At 45.1% G+C, this 26209-nt stretch overlaps 1 protein-coding gene across 11 annotated transcripts in view; it reads left to right on the top strand.

Moving 5' to 3' along the window:
• EPG5 (ectopic P-granules 5 autophagy tethering factor) overlaps positions 1–26209 on the top strand; it is a 98375-nt gene that overhangs the window by 67739 nt on the left and 4427 nt on the right. For 5 of the 11 annotated variants that reach the window (XR_012645813.1, XM_074995828.1, XM_074995831.1 and 2 more), the window contains 8 exons: positions 6219–6422; positions 7248–7433; positions 12407–12616; positions 12758–12902; positions 18628–18870; positions 20281–20500; positions 21852–22067; positions 24288–24402. Coding sequence is in view for 7 of the 11 variants with exons in the window: in XM_074995828.1 (XP_074851929.1) it covers positions 6219–6422; positions 7248–7433; positions 12407–12616; positions 12758–12902; positions 18628–18870; positions 20281–20500; positions 21852–22067; positions 24288–24402 (1539 nt within the window). In the remaining 4 variants the exon portion in view is untranslated. Of the gene's footprint in view, positions 1–6218; positions 6423–7247; positions 7434–12406; positions 12617–12757; positions 12903–15127; positions 16606–18627; positions 18871–20280; positions 20501–21851; positions 22068–24287; positions 24403–26209 lie in introns of those variants that run through there. The other 6 variants (XM_074995833.1, XR_012645814.1, XM_074995834.1 and 3 more) reach the window with 6 other exon arrangements.

Raw genomic sequence — 26209 nt, forward strand, 5'->3', positions numbered from 1 at the left:
GAACCATGGCCTCATTATTCTAGGCATTGTACGAACACAGGACAAAACTGTGGTCACTGCCGCAAAAAACTTAAACTCTACTATATAAGACATGAGACAGTGGGAGGATACAACAGAAAGGCAGAGCATGGCAAGCAGGGCTACAGCGTACCAGGTGCCTAGCTATCGTCACCAGGCAGTGAGGGGTTAAACTTTCTGAGAAGTGATTGTGTCAGTGTGAGTCTAAGCTCTTGTCTCAAGGACAGCTTATAAAAGAATGTCTAGACAGGCAGTGAGGTTGAGAAAAAATATTAATCCACTTAGCATTCATTTTTATAATATACCAAACATTTACCCCCAAAAAGCTGACTCTTGATCACTTTGCTTTATAATGAATAATTAATGATACTTGGAAAAATAAGTATTAATCTATAGACAATGTGTGAAGTTATTAATCAGTGGATTGTAAGCCAGTTTTATGCTAACTAAAGTAAGAACTATACTTCTTCTTCGAGTGGCCCCGTGGGTGCTCCACAATAGGTGTCGGGCTCGCCCGGTGCCGCAGATCGGAAATCTTCCAGCAGTTTCTCCTGGATCACGCATGCGCCGCCCCCCCGCGCGCCCCCAGCTGTGTGCGCAATCCGGTCCCCGCCAGTTCCTTCTCAACCGCCATCGGCTGCAGACGGAATCCACTCAGGCTAAGGCCAGAGTCAGATTACTTAGTGGTTTTTCCCACGTGTAATTTGTTGTTGCGGCTATTAAACAAAAAAAAAAAAAAAAAAAAGAGAGAGACAGCAAAGACAAAGAATATCAGCAAAAAAAAAAAAGAAAAAAGAGAGGAGCGGAGAAGAGAAGAGCGGACGTGAAGGCCATTTAGGCCTCCCGCTGCCCCGCAGGCCGGTGATCACTATTTGGGGTGGAAAGGCACAAATTAAGTGCTAAGTAGCCTATTAACAATAAAGGACTCACCGCAATGGCCTCTTCAGGTTTTAAAAAGCGGGAGTCATGCCCTGAAGCTATGCCGGCCTCCGTGGGGCATAGCGAAGGCATCCGACACCTGGGGGAATTACAGCTTACCCAGATGCGTTCTCACTGTGCTAAGCTCACAGCCAGGGCCAGGAAGGACAGAGCGATGAGGCGTAAAATGCTCTTGTTGATAAGGCTCTCCAGCCGGACTTGCCGGAGAAGCCTCACCCAGAAGGGCCCTCTGGGTTGCATAAGAGGAGTGCAGTTTTTCTCTCTCACCCCCTCAGCGCAGAAACAAAGGAAACTCTCCCTGGCTTGATCCTTGCCGTGCATTTGCAGCGAGCAGGACGAGCGGAGCACACAGCCACCAGCTGCATACTCAGGCAAGCGGCAGTGCGGCAGCGCACGTGGCAGAGGCTGAGCCTCCGATTATTCAACAGCCAGCACGCGTGGTGCCTAGAGCATGAGCCAGGCAAGCGCTGGAACCGGCAGCACCGCCACAGGCGGCACAGATCCCTGCGGCATCAGCGGTGCAGGGCTGCCAGGCATGGAGCCTGCAGGCACCGGAGGGGGATACCCGCGCGGCACCACAGCTGACGGTGCCGAGCGCGGCGCTGACAGCGGGGCCGAGATCCCCGGCATGGAAGGGGGCAGTGCCGGCCCTGCAGCGGAGGGGCAAGGCAACATCAAAAACCCGGCACCGCAGTCCATCTCTGGACAGGGCTGCGCTGCTGTTAGCACCAACCCCTACCCCTGTGATACACACGCCGCACCGAAGGCCTGTGTCTCCACCGGCCCATCCGGAAAAAAAAAAAACAAAACCTCCTTCTCTGTTTCTCCAACCAATGTCACCATGGCTTGGGCCACCTTCACCATTTCTGGGATTGGATCCCCTGGCGTACTATCACAAGCCAGTTTCACCTCTATCTGTGTCGTCGCGGAGGTCTTGCTCTCCCAGGCATCGGGGGTACACACCCCGCGAGTGGTGTAGGTCTCCATCCCCGGACCCTTGCCCGTGCTGCCATGGTCATCCTTATCAGGCTGGACACAGACAAACCACAGGCCTACACCCAGGGGCAGGTCCCCCCACCGGCCTCTCAGTACCCCCGTGGGCACTCCCGATCGGGGACGGAAACACAGTTGTCTAAAGGGGAGTTAATTTTAGAACCCCGAGACTTTTCTTCACGATCCTCCGGCGAGCAAGTGTATCATCGACCGCAGGAACCCGAGGGTTCGAGGGAGGTTTACCTTAGTGGTTCCTCCTCATCCTCCCCAGATGAGGCCATGGCCCCCGGGGACGTCTCTCCCCCGGATGACTTTAAACAGTTTCAGGAGCTGTTTAGAAGGGTGGCTTTCAAGCAAGACATTCAAACGGCAGAGGTGCTGGAGAAACATCACAAACTCCTGAAAAATTTGAGACCCCCGGCTTCATCCAAAATTGCTATTCCGCTGGACGAAGCGATTCTGGAGTCAGCCACTACTACATGGCAGACTCCGGCCTCTGTTCCGCCTACGAACAAGAGAGCGGATAAGAAATACTTCGTCCCGGCAAAGGGCATGAAGTTCCTCTTCAGTCACCCACAACCAAATTCTTTGGTGGTCGGGTCGTCCCAGCAGAGGTCAAAGGCTTCTCAGTACAAATTGGGGGATCGGACAAAGATGCTAAGAAGCTAGAGCTGTTTGGCAGGAAGGTATATTCCTCTCCTATCCTGCTGTTGAGAATGGCAAATTATGGGCACACCTAGCAAACCATAATTTTGATAATTACTCTGGGCTTACTCCCCTCATGGACTCACTTCCGGAACATAAAAAGCCGGTGTTAAAGGCAATGGTTCAAGAGGGCTACGCAGCATTGCGGACGGCAGTCCAAATCACCCTGGACGTGGCGGACATGGCGGCAAGTTCAACGGCTACAGCAGTGGTCGTGCGTAGAGAATCCTGGCCCCAGACGTCGGGTATCTCAAGGGACCTACAGGTGAAGATAATGGACCTTCCCTTTGATACACAAAAGCTGTTTGCGGACTCAACCGACTCGGTCCCTCACCCCAGTAAGGACTTGAGAGCTACACTTAGAACCTCGGGCATTTATACTCCCCCATACAGGAGGGAAAACTTTTACCCTCAGCAAAGACGCTATGCTTACAACCACAGCGTGCTCAATATCAATGGGGCTACGACCAAGGGCGCTATCAATAGCAGCAACAGTACAGAACTCCTAGGCGACGTTCTTAACAAAGCCGTATGCCCTCGGGTCAGGCCTAAAGGCAACAAGTTTGATGGGTAGCTCGGGGGCTGCACTATCAATATCCTCGCTCAATGTCACTCTCATTTTGTGTTCCATCATCGCCTCAGACCGTTCCACTCCCAATGGCAAAAGATCACCACAGACAAATGGGTGCTGGAGATCATAGCCACGGGTTACGCGATCCCCTCCCAGTCGCTTCCACCGACGAAGCCTCCCACCAGGCCTCACCGCAGGGACGCTGCCAGGAGGCGAGGCTCAAGCAGAAGGTGACTCACCTTATGTTCATAAGGGCGGTGGAAAGAGTGCCGGAATAATTCCAGGGGAAGGTTTTTATTCACACTACTTCCTACCAGAGAACAAAACAGGACACTGGAGGCCATCTTAGATCTTCGGGGCCTCAACAGTTACTTGCATAAGCAACGGTTTCGGATGATCACAGTTGCCGTGATACTCACGGCACTGGACGATGGAGACTGGGTTGCAGCACTCGACTTACGAGATGCTTACTTTCATATAACAATCCACCCGGCACACAGACGCTTCTTCCGCTTCACGGTCGGCCAGGAGCGTTTCCAGCACAGGGTTCTTCCGTTTGGCCTCTCCTCGGCCCCCAGAGTCTTTACCAAAACCCTGGCAGTGGTATCAGCCTACTGCACAGACGGGGTGTTTATATTTCCCATATCTGGGCAGCTGCCTGCTAAAAGGGACCTCGAAGGCAGAGGTCTCATGCATGATATGCGTCACAGCGGATACGTTTCGTCGCTGGGCCGAGTCATCAACCTCGCAAAGTCAAAGTCTGAACCCACACAACATATAGAGTTCATAGGGGCACGCATAAACTCTATCACAGCAAGGGTGTACCTACCCGACGCCCGCTTCCGCGCAATCAGTTCACTGGTGCAAGTCATTACATACAGCCCCACAGTGCCGGTCTTAACGTGCCTACGGCTGCTGGGCCATACGGCGGCAGCGACGTTTTTGGTACAGAATGCCAGGTTGCACATGTCAAGCCTGTAGCATTGGCTGGTGAGCGTTTACAAACCAGCATCCCACCACAGGGTGGTGTCGCCCACAACAGAGGTGTGCATATCCCTGGCGTGGTGGGAAAACCCCGAGAATCTGCTAGTGGGGGTGCCTTTTCACCAACCACAAATTTCTATTTTTTTCTTACTACCGACGCCTCCCACATAGGATGGGGAGCGCACATCGGCGACAAGGTGATGCAAGGGCTATGGTCCCCTGCGGCACAGACACTGCACATAACCATGCCGGAGCTCAGAGCTGTGTTCAACGCCTGCAAACATTTTCCGGATTACCTACATGGCAAAGTAGTTGGGATTCAATACCGACAATACCTCCACTATGTTTTACATCAATCGACAAGGAGGAGCACGATCCCGTGCCCTATGTGTGGAAGCAGTCCAATTGTAGAATTGGTGCATCGCCAACAACATAACGTTGAAAGCCTCGTACTTGCCGGGCGCTCACACCGTGAAAGCAGATCAGCTGAGCAGGCTCCGATCTGCTACGGCGCATTTTTTGTACATGGGGGTTTCCCCAGATCGATCTGTTAGCCACAAGGTCTTGCGCAAAGCCAGAAGGGGGAGAGCTCACATGATACTCATAGTCCCGCTTGGGATCGGCAGCAATGGCTTCCCTTGTTTTTGCGCATGTTGGACTGCCCACCGCTCCCTCTACCGGTGGCACTGGACTTACTCACACAGGCTCAGGGGTCCTTAGTGCACCCGCACCCTCAGGGTCTGCACCTACAAGCATGGCTAATCCATGGCTCAGCTCTTTAAAGAGCACGTGTACGGAGGGAGTACAACAAGTCCTGGAATGTAGCCAAAGGACCTCCACCAGGAGGACTTACAAGCAGAAATGGACTCGATTCACAGCCTGGTGTTCCACCAAGCAGTTAGCTCCCCTTGATGTTCCTATACCTGTAATACTAGAATACTCATTGGACCTCAAGAGAGGCAGGTTTTCTCCATCCTTGCTAAAGGTCCACCTCGCCGCTATATCAGCCTTTCGGCATACAGAGGAAGGGCCCATGGTATTCGCCCATCCTATTGTTACCAGGTTCTAGAAGGGGCTGGTAAACCTGTACCCGCCTCGGAAACCGCTTCCACCATCGTGGAATTTGGACTTGGTGCTCAGCACGCTATCGGGTCCACCTTTTGAACCATTAGCCACAGTTCCCATACATCTCCTTATGATAAAAGAAAAAACCAACCTTCCTCCTTGCTAATACGTCAGCCCGCAGGGTGAGTGAGCTCGCGGCAGTGATGGCAACGCCGCACTGCACAGTATTCTCAAAGGAGGCGGTAACCTTAAGGCTGCACCCAGCCTTTGTTCCAAAAGTCTCTTCGGAGTCCAATCTTAACGAGCCAATAGTTTTACCCTCATTTTACCCGAAGCCTCACAGCTCCGGCACGGAGGCACGCCTGCATCTCCTGGATGTGAGGAGGGCATTGACCTTCTACGTAGACAGAACTAAGTCCTTCCGGAAAACGGACAGGCTCCTAGTCTTTCTCTCTCCCAGGTCAAAAGGAGAAGGTCTCTCTTCACACAGAATCTCTAAGCACATTGTGTCCTGTATAAAAATGTGTTACGAGCTTCAAACTGCTCCTTTGCTGGCCCCGCCCAGGGCTCACTCCACCAGGGCGGTGGCGGTGTCAACAGCCTTCTTCAAGGGCATCGCATTAAAAGACCTCTGTAGAGCGGCAACCTGGTCTTCCTACGACACCTTCGCCGAGCGTTATGCCCTGCCTCGGGTATTCGAAGAGGATACCCGTCTGTTGACAGCAGTCCTCTCGGGGGCAAGCTGCACATCAACCAATTACCCACCTCCTTACTTGGGTTACTGCTGGGTAGTCACCTATTGTGGAGCACCCACGGGGACCACTCAAAGCAGAAAGAGAAGTTACTCACCTGTAGTAACGATGGTTCTTCGAGATGTGTCCCCGTGGGTGCTCCACCACCCGCCCATCCTCCCTGCTTTGGATCTCTGTCTAATGTTTTTCAGGAGCATCTGAGGCGGTTGGTCAAGGAACTGGCGGGGACCGGACTGTGCACACGGCCGGGGGCGCGCGGGGGAGCGGCGCGTGCCGGCGCATGTACGATCCAGGAGAAACTGCTGGAAGATTTCCGATCTGCGGCGCCGGGCGAGCCCGACACCTATTGTGGAGCACCCACGGGGACACATCTTGAAGAATCATCGTTACTACAGGTGAGTAACTTCTCTTTTCGTTTTCTAGTTGACAGCTTCTGATTTGCATTCTACAATTATAGAACAAGTTGAACTTCTCTAAATTGGGACTCTCTGGTCTGGCCAGCCACAGATGTTCCTGGACCAGAGAGATCTGGTGGTATGAGGGCTGATGGCCGAGAGCCCTGCTAGGGCCAGGAGCCCAGCTGGACTGTCAGCAAGGCAGGGCTAGAGATGGAGGCGGTCTGGTGGCCAGGGCTGGCCCAGGAGCTAGGGGCTGGAAGTAGAGCTGGCCTTGTGGGTCTATTGGTGTGGGGGCTGAAATTGGCCTCTCCTGGTTTGGAAACCTCCCTTGTCCTCATGGTGCTGGACCAGAGATGTCCAACCTGCACATTTGGTGGTGGGACATCAGGGTCTTTCCTCCAAGGCCTTTGCTGTCTTCCTGTCAGTGTTGCATTGTCCAGGTACATCTAAGATTGTTACCCAATTTGTTGGTCTTCCCCCAAAGAGAGAATAGTCAGATACAGTTTTGCAACTGAATGTCCACAATAGCTTGAATGTTGCCTGTGCCTTCTGAAATAGTCTGGGTTTGGTGACGTTCTGGACATATTGCAAAGGACATTTCTTTGACTGGGGTTTTGACAGGGCTGAGGGTTATGTTTCCTGGACGATGAAGGGGTAGAAGAGAATTCTTGTAGCTGACTGGCTGACTTGAGGTCCTCTTGAATTGACTATTTAAAGAGGCTAAGATTAAATTGTTTTATTAATTCTGCTCTGGTGTCTAAGCTATGGGCAGTGTCTTTTTAGTTATTTAAATCTAAAAGTTGTTTGTCTGTCTTTTCCTAGGTTGAAAGAGGAAGTCCAAAGAGTTGTTTCATATTCCTGGGTTCTGTCTTATGTGACGTAAACTGGGTCAGCGTCCTGTCTGATGCCTGGAGTCCCCAGCCTCACCCTGAAATGTACAGTATGATTGTCTGCTTGCTGTATATGGTAGTCCTGTTGGCAAAGGAGGAGCAGCTTATAAGCAAAGAGGTAATTTTGGGAAATGCCTTGCCTTTGTCACAAATTTAAACAAAACTTAGAATGCCAAGATTTCTACATGGTACAGGGATCTATGGAGATGACACATGGGGAGATCACATTAAACAACCATGATCCCTCAGCTTTACAATACTATGTTTTGAATCCATTAATCTCTATGTTAATGACAGGCAAGTAAGTGTACTGTATCTAAGCTCTATTTGAGCTGCAGCACACCAGTAAAAAGAAATCCCATAAACTGTGTCCAAAATTGGGTCCACTGGGTCTGTCTTATGTATGTACATCATGCTGTCTGGTGTGTCGCTCAGCTGTAAGTGCCTACCTTGGGGAACACTGTCAAAAAACAGGACTGACAGTCCAAACTAGTGGTGTTTTTTTATTATTAGCTTTCATCAACCCACTGATAATTCCTGGATCCACCATACCAGTCCTACCACCCAGACAAACTGAACTTTGTGATTAAAGGGCACTCAAAACAAAAATCACACCGCATCAGCTTGTTCCCATTGCCAAGGGACCACTCTTACAGCTCAGATCAATTGGTACTCTAGATCTTGCACTAAAGGCAATGTCGGTAATCAATTCTACAATAAACTAGATAAAAGTTTATTATCTAAAAAAGAAAAATGAGAGTTATTGAAAGGTTAAAGCAGGTAGAATATAAATACAATCGAGTCTCAGTTTGTAATTCCAAATGATGGCAGCGATAAAATAAACTGCCTGTTTCTCAAAAGTCTTGTCAAGGTTCTCAGAGGGTCTTGCATCTTCTAAGAATCCAAACAGTCCAGAGATGAAGGATCATTCCTTGAATCCATACTTATAGCTTCTTCTCACAGAATGCAAGCTAACAGCGACACAATCCTTTGATGGCTTTTCCTTTGATGGTGGGCACCAAGGAATGAATCTTGAGTCTACTTGACCTCAGGTCACCATGCATACTGGCCATCTGCTTTGAAATTAGGCTTTTTGCTGACAAAGCTCATCATTCGCATTTCACGTGGTTTTAGTTGAAAGCGTGCATGTTAAGCAATAGTTTGCTGTTACATTATAACAGCACACAGATGACTGAAAACAATACAGATAATGACCCATTCATTTTCATTATGTTTAAACACTAAATACAGTCGTAGAATTTCACAATCATTTTGACCTGTGCTAACATACAAGTGAATTGACAGGAGTCTGACCTCGACTGGCCTTTCAGCATCACAACATACATATAGTTTTCTTTAGCATATGTCTCAGCATCTCATCATTGTATAGTGCTTATTCTATCAACACTCCTGTGAGCAGGGAAGTGCTATTGTCCCCATTTTGCAGATTGGCAAACACAGGAGGTACTGAGTGGAACAGGTACTTGCAGCCAAGCTGTCAAGTCCCAGCCCAGTGCTTCAACCATTGGATCACTTCTCTCTCTCTCAAGGTAGCTTTCAGGGCCCACAGTGAACATGGTCATCTGAGGAGTCTGCTTTACTCTTTTATATTAAACTCTTCAGTCATTACTGCTTCACCTTCCTCCCCATGGCCCCCGTAAATAAGAACATGGCACTGGTTAGGGCCTCTCTCTCCAAATAAGGCCTGAAAAAGCCTTTAGCTGTGTTGTTTCAGTTTAATTCAGACCAGGCTTTATACTGTGTTGCGTGAATGCGGCATGAGGACCTCTCTTGAACTGAATTTTAGAGTTTTTCATGCATATGCATCCAGAGCTGGGGGAGGGGCAGAAACGTTCTGTGAATCCGGATAGAAACATCTAGTTGTCAGTCTTTGTAATGAGGAGTCTGCCCTCTAAAGTAGGTAGGCTGTTGTATTCTCTTACTCAGGGAATGATTAACAGAAGTTTCTGTATAAGAACATCACTCAGGGAGTGCTAAGACCCTGGAAAACCTAATATGAATTGAACCTCTCTAATCTGGAACTCTTGTCCAGCAAACTCCATAATCCAGCATGATTTTAGTTAGCTGGATGGCCACTTGTAATGGTTGCGGTTAAGTTTTCTGTGTTCCCATAAGGTTTGTTTACAGTGACCAGTCCTGGCTCTCTGTGTTCTGTGCTGTTAGTTAGCTATAATTTACCCCTAAATGTCTTCTGAGCCCAGTAAGCAGTGGAAGTGTTGGTAATGTGCTATAAAATATTGACCTCCCATCATTCGTCAAATTCTCTTGTCTGACACTGGTCAGTTGCTGAGGATGGTGGACGAGAGAGGTTCAACCTGTAGTGTTTTGTATATTGCTTAAGTGGAAGTTGCTCTGTGATAGGAAGTGGTTTGGAGAAGTAGTGGTATAGCTGCAGTTGAACCTCCAGTGGTTTTCTAGGAGTTGTAAACAAACAATGCCTGTACCTTCCACTGGGTCTTTGGCTTGCTCTGTACTAGGCAAGTAAGTTGACTGCAGATATGCAATTCTAATTATGGAATTGCATAACTACAATCATCATCAGCTGGCTTACCTGGCCGTCTTAACAGAAGGCGGTCCATGGGACAGTTTCTCCCATCAACTTCACTTACTCCTTGCAATAGTGAGTAGCATGGGGTCAACTATTAACTCCAGATAGCTCTGTTTCACGCATCTCTACCAGAAGTGCAAAATCGAACTCCAGAAGGTTAATCTTCCCCATAGTGTAGACTGGCCCTTTATCTCAGTCTTACAGTTGACTCCCGAGAGCCAGGGAAGGCTGTTTGTGGAGAGGCTACCCTCCTCCCCATCTAAGAATCTCTTGGCACTCTTTTCATTTTCCTGCATGATATTTAAGTACAGTTATCATGAACTACTGCTGGTCCTGATGCTGCCCACACGTGCATCCATCCCAGGCCCACCTCAGGTGTCTTCAAAACTGGAAAGCATTAGTAAGCAAAGACCTAAAACTGTGATGCAGGAGCCCAGACATAATCGCCAAACAGCATAAAACAATCAACCTAGAAGCATCAATCATCCCGTTAGACTTAAATAAAGCAAACTGAGTCAGTGATCAGCATTCTTTATGTTTCCTAGAACATGATTTATAGCCTGAGTTTATATAGCTGCTTCTACAAACATTTATTCTTTTCTCTTCTCTTTTGAACACTCACACACGAAGATCTTATGTAAATATAGCAAAAGGCCAGGGTGATGTTAACACCAGGTTACATCATTCCTAAGGCCTGAGTCATCTGTGCCAGCCTGAAATTGGCCGTGACATCTCATTGGGCAGAGATGGTAGCAGCACCTGAATAGTTTTATAACCAGCTGCCTGTGGCTGAGTTTATTCCACTTTCTTTTCCCCCCTCACTCCCCTGTGGATAGAGATTTCCCAGTTTTCTAACAGCAGCCGAGTCCTACTTTATGGTTATATTTAAATATTTGTTTGACACAGAGAGGAAATGCATTAAACAAAAAGAAAAGCAAGAAGATTCGTTACAAAGGACAAAGGTTTACATAAAATTGGCCGCAGCTGATTTCACAACTCCCAAATTCCACTGGCAGTGTTGTGGCAAGTTTCCCAAAATTTCTTCATTTGTGCAAAGCCTAGCACAAAGCCAGGGCTCCCAGATTATGAACAATAGCCATCATCTTCTGTTTATGTTCCTTTGAGGCATTGTGTTGAAGGAGGTATGATGTAGTTCTGCATTCCAGCCTCTCATCCACAATCACTAGTGTATTTTCCAGCTTATTAAAGTTACGGGGGTTCAGTACGCCAGGTGACAGGTTCCTTTCAATGGCCTTCTGGAGATACTGTCATTTCAAAGATCTTCCTTCAACTTCTAAAGATACACGTGTGAGCTACCCACAAAGAATTCTTGGTGTAAAACATATCAGAGCAAGGTTCATTAGTATCTTAACTATTTTCTCCCCTTAGAATTTTTTGTTGACTTCTTTACCTGATTGACAAGCTCTCATTTGAGTCCTTTGTTTTGGGGAATGTCAAAAAGTGGACCCAACATGGCTGATTTATTATCTCCTTGACAAGAATGTTTGAGTTATAATAACAATAATCTGATTTCATTTGGGTTATTTCTAAGTCGTCAGGGTGCTTGATTATACTTTATTTAATTGAGTTAACTGCTATTGAGAAACTTGGGGATATTCAGTCATTCTGCCTTATAAGTAAATTCACAATGAATTAACTTGGGAAAGTTCCCGTTTATTTGGAGAACTTTTGTGGCTGCAGCTTTCCTGTAATGGCATGTCTTGGAATTGCTTGGAGGGTAAGGCGGGAACAAGATGAGGCAATTAGATACTTAGGTGATTGGAGTGGGGGAGTGGGGGGGAGTGTGCGTGTGTGTGTGAATGTCTTGGAAGTAGCATAGTATAGTGGATAATGCACTCGAGCAGTTGGTGAGAGACCTCGGTCTTGTTCCTGACTCTGCTGCTGACCCATGTCAGCAGGTCACTATGATCTTAAGGAAGTCAGGTCATGTCTCTGCTTCTGTTTGCAATCTTATGCTTTCCTAAGAGTTTAGATTGAAGATATATTCATGGCAAAGTCCATTTTATTGTGCCAACACATTGACCTGATAATCTTGGTTGAGGCTGTCAAGTGCCATTGTAATGCTAGATATGATACATAACAGTGCAGGGAGTATTACTTTACTACAACGAACTATTAAAACCAGACTGACAGCCGTCAGCTATTTGGTGGGTTTTTTGTTATTCTCTGTGCATCTCTAATCTAAGCATTGTAGATGATCTCTCTATTAGATTCCAATATTTAGTATTCTTGAAAACAAGAAGTCCTGTGGCCCCTTATAGACTAATAGATATTTTGGAGCATAAGCTTTTGTGGGCAAAGACCCGCTTCATCCGAGGCACGAGTCACGAAGCAGGTCTTTGCCCATGAAAGCTTATGCTCCAAAATATTTGTTAGTCTATAATGTGCCGGAGGACGACTTCTTATTCTCAAAGATACAGGGTAGCACAGCTACCTCTCTAATATTTAGTGTTGTGACTGTTGATAAAAAGAGCATTTAAAAAGTTTTTTTTGATCTTTAGGAATCACCACTGATTAACCTGCTTGGACAGACGAGCTCTCTTCCTTTGCATCTTGTACGCATTGCATCTTATCAAAGCATCCTCAGCTACTTTAGCACCCACTACCCTCCTTCCATCATCCTGGCCAAGGAACCAGCAGCTGAACTGATAGTGAAACTCTTACAAGTTTCTGCAGGCTTTGGTTCTTCTTCTGATAGTCACGTGCATCCTGTAAGTATGATTGGCTATCCCTCTGGATTGTTTTTGATGATCTTTGAACTGTCTTGTTGACGTTATGGTATGCTGTGTGACCATATGGTCTATGAGAATGGAGCTAGCTAAGCGTGCTAATTTTTTAAAACATTTTGATAGGATGCAACACTGAAATGCCAAGCATACATTCACCAGGTGGTTCAGTTTCTCAGCACCCTGGAACAAAATGGAAAAATAACCCTTTCAGCACTGGAGCAAGAAATGTCAAAACTCTTAGACGATATCATCATCTTTAACCCTCCAGGTAAGTTCTAAGGAAATAGCATGTTGTTTACTGTTGTCAAGACCTATTATCTAGTGCAGTGTTTCTTAAACTATGTTCCACAGAACATTGTTGGTCCACGAATAACTCGTGGATGTACCACGAGTGCCTGCCACTTCTTTGACATCATACATTGATGGTATATATTCTCTGTTATTACAGCCAGAAACAGTGTTACTTCATTGCCCTGATTAAATTAGTCATACCCCGAGAGACGCCTGATCGGGCTACGAGAATTCAGATTTATAAGGAGTTTGATTTAAAACCTCTACTTTGCGCTATGAGGCATTTCCTCGCATTAACAAGTGCCTCAGTGGGACGCGGATGCCCTGTAGTGGGAGAGAGGCTGCAGCTCCAGGCAACAGCTGCCTGCAGCTGCAGCCCGCCTGGCACATCTCTCCACAATGCCTGGTGGTGGTTTCCCTGAGCCCCCAGCCCAGCCTTTACCTGTGGCTGGTCTGGGTCTCCGCCTCAGCGCTGCAGCAGTGGTGTGCCCCGGCCCAGCTGGTGGCTGCTGAGAGTGCAGCCCATCCCAGCCCTTCCCCTGCAGCTCAACCCCAGGTGGCTAGGGGGCCACCGCCTCCTGCCCTGCGCAGTTGTGCCTTGGGCTCCGCTCGCTGCCTGCAGCGTTCCTTCCAATTTAGAGCCTCAGCCACTGCTGGCAGGGCCTTTCTGCCATGCAGCCCCGCACAAGTGAGGCATTGCCCCTCACCATCCAGGGGCCCCCTGTGCCTACCTAGCTCCCTGCGTGGCCAGCCCCTGCTTAACCTAAGCTGAGCTCAGGCCAGGCTGCTTCACCGTGCCCTGCTCTGCCCTGCCTGCCCCCTTGCACCAGCCCCGCTTCTGCAGCTGTGGGCAGCTACCCGGCTTTGCACCACCCTCCCAGGCAGTCTTCGATTTCCATTCCCCTGTCTCTGCACCTGGGACAGCCCCCCGGCCCCAGTCTCTACTACCCAGGCCACACTACCAGGAGGACTTTTCTGAGCTTCACAGTTGTATAGTTGGTGCGTGTTGCGTTGAGTTCTTTTGTCAGAGTACTCGTGGTTTGATAGTTTATAGCAGTGATAATCTCATGCATCATGTCCCCTAAAATGAAGAAAGTGCTAAAAGAAACCAAGTAATGAGCTAGAAAAGCCAAAAAAAAAAAAAAGACAGAAAAGCCATACCTCCAAGTGTAAAATTGGATGTGATACAGTGTATCGATGAAGGACAGCATAACAAAGATATGATGTAGGCACTCCATTTATCTTCATCTACTGTGCGTACTATCTACATGCAAAAGGAAAAAATATTGACAACTACTGAGACTGCTGTTGGTGGTGCAAGTTTAACAACATTGTCTTTGAGTAGGCACCCCGTTATGTAGGAACTTGAGACGATTTTTTTGCAATGGATAGAGAATTCGGTGAAACACCACATGACTCTTAGCTTTCTTCTCATAAGAGAAAAGGCACTATCATTGTTTGAGCAATTGAAGGCACAGGCAATTGAGGAGGGTGATGAGATGGCCAAGGATTTGAACTTTAAAGGCAGTAATGGATGGTTCAACCATTTCAGGAAGAGGGGACTCTTGCGTAGCCTCAAGGTTATGGGTGAGGCAGCATCCACCAATTTTGCAGCAGGCAGTGCTTTTCCTGAAAAGCTGAAGAAAATTATCCAAGAAGGCGGCTACACTAAGAAGCAGATCTTCAATATGGACGAGACTGGCTTGTTTTGGGAGTGAATGATGTCTTGTACCTACATCTCCAAAGATGAAAAGCAAGCAAAAGGACATAAAGCCTCTAAAGACAGGTTAACGTTGTTGCTTGGTGGCAACGCTGAGGGCGATGTAAAGGTCAAACCTTTGCTCATGTCCCATTTGGAAAATCCACGGGCTTTGCAAGGTATCAATAAGATAAGCATTCCAGTGATTTGGCGTTCAAATAGAAGTGCGTGGGTGACCCAACAAGTGTTTCTAGACTATGTGCAGAGTTACTTTTGTCCTTTTGTTGAAAAATATTGCAAAGAAAATAACCTAGACAACATACTTACTTAGACTTAGGTCCGCCTGTGCGTCTGGGCACATTGGGCAACAAGTGCTTTCCAGAGGTTCCGGTCTGATGCCACTGTTTCCACTTCTTCCCACGTTATACCAATGTTTTCAAAATCTTCTTTAACCGTGCTTCGCCACATTTTCAGTGGTCTTCCTCTTTTTCTCTTTCCTTCAGCTGGTGGCCATCGCATTGCTACCTTTGGATGAAGATTATCTGAAAGACGCAAGATGTGTCCAGCAAGAGGCAATCTACACTCTGCCACAACATCCTGCAGTCTCTGCAGACCACACCTTCGTAGAATCTCTTCATTAGTAATGCGATCGATGTAGGTAACACCAAGGATCTTACGCAGACATCGTTAGTGGAACTCATTCAGCTTATATGATATTCTTGCAGTGTTTTTCCATGTTTCACTGGCGTAGATTGCAGTGGACATGACAATAGTGCTGTAGAGTCGAAGCTTTGTAGCAAGGCCAATTGTTGATGCAGACCAAATTGGGCATAGTCTTTGAAACATTGCCGAGGCTTTCCCGGTTCTGCAGGTGACATCTGCCTCGACAACCTAGGCAACAAAGCACTTTTAATTGTCGACAATGCTCCAGGCCATCCAACAACAATTCTTGATTACAGTAGCAATGTTCAGGTTTTATTTTTGCCTCCGAACACAACATCTTTGCTACAGCCAATGGACCAAGGTATCATTGCTACATTTAAGGCTTACTATATGCAGCTTGTGATGAAGTATCTCGTTGACGGTTTGGACAAGAGTGACAAGGTGACAGTCAGGGAATTATGGAAAAATTACAACATAAAAATGACCATTGAAAACATAGCAACTGCTTAGGACAAAGTGACAGCGAACACTATGAATGCAGTTTGGAAAAATCTTCTCCCTGAGGCTATGCATGGCTTTCAAGGTTTTGAATCCGTGAACAAGACGATCTGTGTTGACACTGTACAGCTGGCAGCGAAAACAGGTTTTGTTGAGGTCGACACTGAAGATGTGCAAGAGGAGTTGGAATCTCACTCTGAAGACCTGACGGATGACAAACTAATTTAACAAGAAGAAGAGCATTTGAAGGAGGAGGCTGAACGTTTGAAAGAAGGGAGATTTGACAGAGAGGAAGAACCAGTGAAAGAATTTGGCACGAAACAGTTACACAATGTGTTCTCTATTATCAATAGTGCTTGTGGTTTGTTGGACACAAACGATAGCAATTTTGAAAGAGCTCGGAAAGCGAAAATTCTCACGAGAGAATTGATTGAATGTTACAAACAACTGTATGATAGAAAGGTGCGAGAAGGCAAGCAGACAAGTGTATTATTGTTTTATCTTCCAGCCACCCCTGCTACTGTTGCTGCTGGTACTTCTGCTGTTTCTGAGCCTCAGCCTTCAACCTTTGGCATCTCTCGGCCTCCCATTGCAATGGAAGAGGAAGAAGAAGATGATGATGGCAATCCAGAAATTATGGAGAGTGAAGAACTCAGCCACTCTTCATCCTCCTCACCTTTGCCTGCATTTTCTTCTCCATTCACACCAATGCAGCCATCACCAACCAACGAACAACAGTGACTCTCCTCGCAGTCTCCCTCACCTCATCTTATCACCTTTCCACACGTCAACTTGTTCGCTGAGTGTGATATCATTTGTATTGTTTTCATTGATTTCTTTTGTCTTTACTGTTCTGTTCTTTTTTGCATTAAAGGTTGAATTACATAAACATTGAGTATCATATGTATGTTTTGTTTGTGAGCATATTCTTAAGTGTACCGTGCGTAATAGCTATGAAAGAGCTTAACGAGAGCAGATAAATGCCATATTATAGAGTAATTAACGAAGGGAAAATGTTTTGTTAGGTTGTGTTATGATAACTAATGTTAACTATTGAAGTAATTGCATTCATTTTAATGGGATTTGGTGTTGTTTTAGTGTAAATGGGTGTAAATTTTGGGGCTCAGGAACGCATAACATTTTTTCCCATTGAAATTAATTGTAATTACATTTTTGACTTACAAGAATTCGCCCTAAGAGGAGTTTTTCAGGAACGAATTACCCTCGTAAGGTGGTGGAAGACTGTACTTCATTTTGGTTTTGGCATATATGTTTATAGTTTTTTGTATTTTGGGGTTTGTTTGGGTTTTTTTTCGGTTTGACCACAGTTTTTTTTTTTAAGGAAATGATCATAGGGGTTCTGCATAAAAAATGTTATTGTTTGGTGTTTCATGCTCTCAAAAAGTTTAAGAAACACTGATCTAGAGAGTCAGGGTAGTTACAGATGCAGGTATTGTTTTCAACTATTTCATGCATTTAGAATACATGTGCTATTTCTGAGCTGAGCTTTGGGCTGCAAAAGGTTTATTGGTTACACGATGACTGTCCCTTGGAAGGTGTCTTGGTTTTGAAGAGCCCCCCATGTGCTCTCACACTGCTGAAAAAAAGAGAATTGCCCCTCTTATGCTCCTCAGCCAAGATAGGTTCTTGAGTGTAGGCAATTCGCAGTGGTTGGAGGAAGAGTCCTCCTTTTAGCATCTGGAAAAACATGTTGGCATGCATCATAGTTATGACACTTGCTAGTTAGAAGTTGGTGGGGAAAAAAGCTCAAAGTCCTTAACGCCCTCCATTGATAGTAGATTCCCACTTCATAGCTGGATTTCTCACAAAACCATTGCCCCAGGACCTTGCTTATCTGGAATTCTCTTTTCATGACAGCCTTGGCTCATTAGGTGTCTGGTAAAATTTTTTTACATCCGGATCTAAGTGGCTGAGCCTTGGAGAAATCATTTTACTGCTTAAACTCCGTTCCACCCTTTGAACTATGGTGACAGCAATACTTCCTTGTAGCAAGGCTGTGAGGATTAACGAGTTAGTTTATCGGTTTATAAAAATAGTATGTAAGTACCTGATTTTCTTTTAGTAACATAATTTCTTGAATTAAATTGTGAAAAGTGCTACCTTTAGGTAAGCATTATAAGAACGAAGTATTATAATATATGTTTAAATTGCTTTAAAGAAAACTGATATAGGTGATTGCTATTAAAAGTCCCTATGAAATAGAATAGGTACTATGAAAAGTGATTCAGGGTTTGAGAATGGAGGAAGGGATTCAGATGCTTGGATTGGCAAGATTATGTGGATAATCTAGTATTTTGGGAAGTGTGTTGGGACTGCTAAAATCTCTAGGACTCCACTGGTAATATCTGAAATGGTCATGAAAACTGCTAATGTTTGTTTTAGCTACAGGCTGTTCATTAAATTTATTTTATAACCAAGTTGCGCTGAGTGAGAGCCCATTAAGTGTTTCCCCCACCCCCTTCACTTCAATAACAGTAGTTCCTAAAAGCCCCAGCTGGTATCAGGACTTTGCTTTGTGAGGCTTTATACAAATACATAATTTTTAGTGACTACTCTGAAGGCTACAGTCTAATTTGGCAAGACAAAGTGAATTCTTAGGGAGGATTACGATGACCTTTTGATAGATGTGAAACTGAGAGGTACATTGCAAATAAGTGACTTGTCCGACATCACACAAGACGTCGACTGCAGAGGCAAGAATTGAGCCCACATCGCCTGAGTCCCAGTCCAGTGCTTTAAATACAAGACTCTCCCTCCTCCTTCCTTTCATTTTATTTTTACAGCTGGCTTATTCTTACGGATGGCTGTTCTTGAATTTCAGACTTGGATATGCAAGCTCGTCACATGGCCCTCAGCAGTCTCTTTTCAGAAGCATTGATGATGATGAATAGTGCTAGCATCACAACAGCAGAAGCCCTACGGGGCAGCTTACAAAAGTGGATCAACACCAAAGTACATGGCCAGGTAGTGATGCCCCTTCTAACAGCAGCATGCCAGAGCCTGGCATCAGTCAGACATATGGCAGAGACTACAGAAACTTGCATTACAGCTTACTTTAATGAAGGTAGGCAAGAAGCTCTCATTCTGTCACTTACGCCAGTTCTAAACTAGCATTAACGGTGGTTCTTATAATGACTACTAATTAGTTGCTAGATTGGAGCACCTCAGTGTACTCTATAATAACTTTAATTTGGTTTTACGTCCATAATTAGATCTTCTTCCCTGAAGTACAAAAGCAGTCCAGTAGCACTTTAAAGACTAGCAAAATAATTTATTAGGTGGTGAGCTTTCGTGGGACAGACTCACTCTCTCTGTTACTTTCCTGAAGTAGGTTACTGATGTTCCCTACAGTGGTTTGTGTGTATTGGCCGTGATACACATGCAAAATCCAGCAGGTTCTGTACAGTGTTACTTATTTTTGAATTTGATTGTATGATTTACAGCCTTAATGTGATGATTTCTTAGAATTATTTCCGCCTACACATCACTCTTTGGCCGTGTCTACACTTGCATTCCTCTTTTGAAAGAGGCATGGAAATGAGGGAAATCAAAAATGCAAATGAGGTGCAAATTTACATATCTAACACCTCATTTGCACATTTTCCTTTTGAAAGAAAACAAAGTGTGGACACAGCTCTTTTGAAAGTAAAACCCATCCTCGAAAGAACCCTTCTTCCTGAAACAAAATAGGAAAAAAGGTTCTTTGGAAGGTGGCATTTACTTTCAAAAGAGCCACTTCTGCATTGTTTTTTTCCTTTCGAAAGGAGAACATGCAAATGAGATGTCAGGTAGATAAATCTGTACCTCATTTGTATTTTCAATTTCCCTCATTTCCATGCCTCTTTTGAAAGAGGAATGCAAGTGTAGACACAGCCTCTAAGACTGGCTGTACCTGATGGGTCGTCTCTTTTTACCTGAGAGGGTCTAAATGATTGTTCCTTTGTATTCTAGTTCATCCTTATATGGAAAATTCATATAGCATTTAAGAGAAAAGTATAGTTTTTCCGTAGAACTTTTGAAAAACAGTAGAATTTAATACCAATTTTATGTTTGCTAGAATTCTGAGGGATTGTTCTAAGAAGTCAAATGGAGAGGATCATATTCTCTCTCAAACTGAGTAGGTTTTTGGAACGATTCCTGTGGAACTAGATATCTGTTTCTGTCCCAGTCACTTCTGTAAGATTTTAGCCTGCCCAAGGGAAGTGTTTGAAGTCCCTTCACTGGGACTTATGAAGTAAATACTGTTGTAACACGAGCAAATGTGCTTGGCTGCTTGGAGATGAACACACCAACCTAATGGGTCTTTTCAGTCTCTAACTTCCATGACTCTCTGACAAGCATCCGATTTAGAAAATAGCTGCCAAAGTTTGAATTATTTAAATGAAAGTAAATTAGGTTTGGCACTCTACCCTGTGCTAAAATTGTTTTAACCAACACATCCTATCCTTTGTGCATTCTTTTCTCTCACTTTAAGAATTTCCCCTCAACCAAGATTTAGGCTGGGGTCCTATACTCGCATCTCTTCAAGTTCCTGAACTTACAATGGAAGAATTTCTGACGGAATGTTTATCCTTGGGAAGTTACCTGACCCTCTATGTCTACGTGCTGCAGCGTTTAAACACCGAACAGACTCTGATCAATGAAATGAAAATGCTGCTGACTCTTGGCAAATGGCTAGAGCAAGTGTATCCAAGGTATATAAAGTCTGATTCAGTACAGTTGCTTGATCTGCTGTAAGGCTAGACACCCATCTTTCTAATCCCGGCTCTGTCAGTGTTTCTTGAGCAACTCATCTTGGCCTCTGTATGTGATGTCCTGAGTGTTCAGTTTGAGATGCTCGGGGCTTGATTTTTTTTATAGATGTTGAAATTAAATGGGGTGCTCAACATTTAGGGGAAAAAATCAGGTGTAACTTTTTTCAACTGGGCATCCAATATTGTTGAGCACTTTTTTGAAAATGGAGGCCACTGTGTCCCTGCATCTCTGTAAAATGCAAGTAAACTGAACAGAAGGGAGTATGGTGAGAACTGAGTGTTATTTGTAGAGACCTTGGAAGATGAAAAGTGATTTACAGTATAAATACTAAGTATCTGTAAAATAGTGCTGGTATATAATATACTAGTAAGCATTACAAGCCACTCAGCACTTTCATCCAGAATGTAGCAAATCTATTGCTGGTAACTGTCTCTCCATTTTAATGGCAGTAGGGACAAACTTTCTGTGACTATAAAGTCTTAGTAGGAAGACGCATGCTTTCCTGTTTGCATGTCAGATCTTTTGGCTGTCTGGTGACTGTAGGTTCCCTGCAGCGCCATCCACTTGATCACCAAACTGGGGAAAGAAGGCAGTCAACAAATGGCTGTTATGGTACCTTCTGCAAAGCTGAAAGCCTGCTGTAAGATGGCTGAAGGGTTTTTGGTGGTGGAAGGACTTGGCAGAAGGTTTGGAGCACTGTCTGATGCAACTATCTCGTGCTAATGCTTTCTATGGAATCTCTGAGTTCATTAACCTTGGGTGGGACTTCAAGCTATTTGATTTTAAAACAATGTTTAAAAATACCCACAGAGGAACTTGTGCTGTGTGCCTGCTCAGCAGCAGGAGCCTTTAATATTTCCATTGATATGAAATGAAGTGGAAGGTTTTAATACCAGGGTTAAAATTAAGCTTTCTGTAAACAAAGGCAAGTTCAAAGAACAATGGGCATGACTCACCAGTCTGTCACCCCAGATTTTATCTTTGTGTAATTTCATTTTGATGCTTGCAATATCATTTATTGCAGCATTTAAGGCAGAAGGAATCATTGTGATAGTCTAGTAAATTTTGACCTCCCGCATAATACAGGCTTTTGAACCTCCCCTGTTAATTTTTACATCAAGCCCATAATTTCTGAATTTCACTAGAGTTACTCCAGCATAAAAATTAGTATATCTAAATGTTCTTAACAGACTTGTCAGTTAATTACCTCGCTGGGCCAGTGGGTGCTTGGGAGATGTTGAAAGTGAGGGAAGATCAGGTACTAAACATTGTTCTTTCATCTACCGAAAGCTCAGTGAAGGAAGAGGCAAAACTGTTTCTTTGGTGGCATAAGGCCCTGCAGTTATCCTTAATCCAAATGGAGCAGAATGACACCATCCTAATTGCGTCAGTCATCAGGATATTGCTCTCAATACAGAGCAGGCAGAATCAGCTGGCTGAGGAGAGACTGACATCTGGAATACTGGGTGCTATTGGACTCGGCAAGAAATCTCCTTTGTCACCCAGGTAAGAACTTAGGAAGGAGTGGCCTGACTAAGAACGCATGTATTCTGAAAATACTTGATCAAATCCCATATGCTTTACGAATGGCTGGAACTAAGCTCTGTAGTTGGATTAGGAATCCAAAATTCCTGAAAGTTCAGGGTGTTTTTTGTTTGGTCCATTATACAGAAGCCAAGCAGTTTGGTACTGCATTGAGATCTGAATGTAAGTTGCATTTGTGCTGGGCAGAGAGAAAGGTGAGAGTTCTGGTATGGTGTCATATCTAGCTATGTCCAGAGAGGGATCCATCAAAGAGAATACTTGCCTGGCTTTCTTTGACTTTGTCTCCAGCAGTCAACCGTCTTACATTACTAGTGTGTGCATATTCATGTGCACTCTGCTTTGCCTATATTATCTTGGCTATGCTGGAGAGCAGGAGAATGGTTCAAAGAAACACCAAACTTTGAACTTCCTTCCTGAAGAGATGGCTAGTGAGCTTGGGAATAAGAGAACAGAAAGAAATTCAACTGAAAAATGAAAGTGAAAATGATCCAAACTAGAAGTGTTTGTTCTGCCCTGGTCCAGCAAAGCACTTGAGCAAGATCATAACTTTGCGAATAGTATCAGAGGGGTAGCTGTGTTAGTCTGGATCTGCAAAAGTAACAAGGGGTCCTGTGGCACCTTATAGACTAACAGAAATGTATGAGCATAAGTTTTCGTGGGCAAAGACCCACTTTGTCAGATGCAGGTAGGTCTTATGCTCATACATTTCTGTTAGTCTATAAGGTGCCACACCAAAATGCATGTCTACAGAGCCTGCATCCTCAGCACCCTGCTTTATGGCAGTGAGTCTTAGACCCTGTACTCCCGCCAGGAAAAGAGGCTGAACGTCTTCCACTTGCGCTGCCTCAGGCGCATCCTTGGAATATTGTGGAAGAACAGAGTGTCCAATGCCACTGTCCTTGAGCAAGCTGGAATCCCAACCATGCACACCCTCCTCAGGCAGTGGCGGCTCCGCTGGCTTGGCCACGTCCACAGGATGAATTATGGATGGATCCCAAAAGACATCCTGTATGGTGAGCTAGCCTCTGGCAAAAGACCTCTCGGACGCCCTCAGTTGCGCTACAAAGATGTTTGCAAGAGGGACCTCAGGGAGGTAGACATCAAGCCAGACAGCTGGGAGGAGCTGGCAGACGATCGCAGCAGATGGAGGCAGGAACTACACAAGGGTGAGATGAGGATCAGACAGCTAGCAGAGGAGAAGCAAGCCCACAGAAAGCACAGTAAGGACCTGCCAGACACCCATTACACATGCAACAGCTGTAGCAAGGACTGTCATTTTCGTGTGGGCCTTCAGAGTCACAGTCGACGCTGCAAATGATGATTCTAAATGGAACTATGAAGGGCGCGATCCATAGTCTACGTAGACTGAAGGATGCCTACTACTACTAAGGTGTCACAGGGCCTGTTGTTGACTTTGAGAATGTGCGTGGTTTTTTTTGGGTGAAATACTACGCCCACTGAAACCAGTGGCTAAGGATATGACTCTGTCATTGAGATCATGAGTTATGTTACTTTCTTGGACCTCCAGGACTACATCTGGGGCAGGGCTGGGGCATCTGTCAGCCTGGGGGCCCTGGAACAATGATACCAGGGCTGAAGCAGCGGGTAGGTTGTTCAGCTCCTGGTGAGCCCCAGGGTTGCCTCTTGATAGTTGGAGCAGCAGTGGGGCTGGAGTAGCTGCCAGAGGTCACGCTCAACACTGATGTCTACTAGTTTCTTCCCACATCCAGCATATTTTAGTAAAACGTCAAAGACAGGTGACGGGCTTCCATGGATTTTTGTTTATTGCCCATGACTTATTCTTGACTTTCACTAAAAATTTCCATGAAAGAATCTTAACGTCCCAATGGCAAAGCTCCCATTTAGCTCACTGCGGTCAAGTTTTCTCCTTTGGATTGCAGTGACATGCATTTTGAGGTGCCTGAAGGCTGTAACTGTAAAGAATTGAAAGAAGCATTTTGATGTAATCTGAGGCTATGAGTAGGGCCAATGAGATCTCCAGTTTATTTGTGAGAATGGTATTGTACTGCTAGTGGTGCATGGCATTAAAAAAAAGTAGAAAGATTCCCTTACTTCATTTAGTGCAAGAAATAACCATGTTATATTTTTAGCATGTGTAATCCTAATACTTAAGAATATCTACATTTTACATCAACACCTCTCTTCTTTCTGATGCTTCAGGTTCCGCGTGGTTGCACGCAGTATGTCAGCCTTCCTGTTGGTACAGATTCCTCAGGAGAATCAAATCCGTCTGAAGGCAGGTTCCGAACCACAGCTGTCACAGAAAGCCCAGCAGGTAGTATGTCAGCCGTTGATTTAACTGAGCATCCTCTGTCTCTCTAGTGGCTAATCGAATTGCAGTGAGAGTCTCATAGGAATCTTTACTGCCCTGTTTGATGTAACTTGGCAGGGCTGCTCGTCCACGTTCGAGAGAGCAGGATTGATATACTGGCGGTGGTTTAGGCCCAGGAAGTGAGTTGAACAGGCAAAGCTAGTTGCACAGCAGCCCATGCTGTTTGGCGGGAATATTGTGTCACATTGTAAATCATAAAACACGCAGCTTTCAGTGAAATACCAAGCTCAGTACACTGAGCAAATGAGAACGGAAACTAACAAACGGAAGTGGAAAACATATACTCTGGCAGTGGGGAAATGGAGAGGGTTGAACACTCTTACAACAGAATAACAGGTTTCCAGTAGTTTGTGTGTTTCTTAAACTGTCGATCAAAAACAAACCTTCCCATTAACTTCAGAATACAAAAGGCATCGATAAAAAAATGGACAGGAAAGGGTTAAGATGTTCAGAGGCTTTTTAAATTGACCCAAGCTGCTGCATAGCGCTTTTTGATCTCTCTCTTATTTCTGTTTAAGAGGGGATTGTGTCTGGCTTAGTCTACACTAGGCTGATAAGTTGATTTCAGATACGTAATTCTACTTACAGCAGTTCCATGGCTGGAATCAACATATCTGAAATCGACTTACCTGACTGTCCTCACTGGGGGAGGTTGACTGAAGCATTTCTCCTGTCATGGAGCATTTCTCCTGTCAATCTATCTTACTCCTTGCAGTAGCGAGGAATGCAGGGATCAACTGCTGACCACAGACAGACTGATTTGGCTTGCCTCCACCAGACGTGTGAAGTCAAACTCCGGTCAAGGTTGAACTTCCTGGAAGAGTAGATGTGACCTCGGTTTGACTTAAACTGAGTTATAGTGGACTAAGCTGAGAAGACTGGTTAAGTCCAAATGAGAGTGACTGTGAGGCCTTTTGAATCAATGTAACTTAAGTGGCTTCAAATTGCTCTTTCGGGTGGATCAGTACAACTCTGTCATGTCCATGATACCGGAATTCAGGAATGCTGGAACTCAGCCTTAGCAGGAAGAAGGGATCAAGCGAACCCAGTCTTGACTTTAATATATTTCCTTTAAAGGAGTATGTTCAAGCTATGCTTAGCCTGACATTTAAGTTTTGTCAAAATAAACATTTAAAGGAATTAGACAACAGAAAGGCACACTTCTGCAGAGCGTTTGCACCCTGCACATTGCAGCAAGATGCTAGCTTAGGGGTGAGCAACTTTTTACATCAGGCCCTGCTTTTTGTCCCAGCAATTAGCAGGCCCCTACAACCTGTCGAACGTAATCCAAACTGTTGGAAATTTTCCATAAGTTCGTATGAAATAAAACCCTTTTTGAGCCCGTGTAAGGAAGTAAGTCTGTAGAATGTAAAAATTTCATTGATTGGTATGTAAATGTGACTGCACAGACATAAAAGCAGTAAAAACATTTTAAATGGGATGAATAAGCCTGAGACCCAGCATCTGATCATGCTGCACCCACCCTTATGAAATTACACATCTCCCCAGGGGTCTGCCCCCACCTTTGCACCTTTCCACCTGACAGTGGAATTAACCAGAAATGAAAGCAAAGCTGTTTTCCTGTGAGTGAAAAGTAAATGAGGTTAATGCAGAATTTTTCCAGAAGTAATTAATCTCTGGTATTATTGCTAATTTAGGAAAAGGATTTCTTGTTAACATACATTTTTTAATCTGATAATGGTGGGCACAGATTGTATTCCCCCCCCAAATTTATATAAAAATCATGGGT

This window comes from Carettochelys insculpta, chromosome 5 (assembly GCF_033958435.1).
Source record: "Carettochelys insculpta isolate YL-2023 chromosome 5, ASM3395843v1, whole genome shotgun sequence".
Classification (NCBI taxonomy): Eukaryota; Metazoa; Chordata; order Testudines; family Carettochelyidae; genus Carettochelys; species Carettochelys insculpta.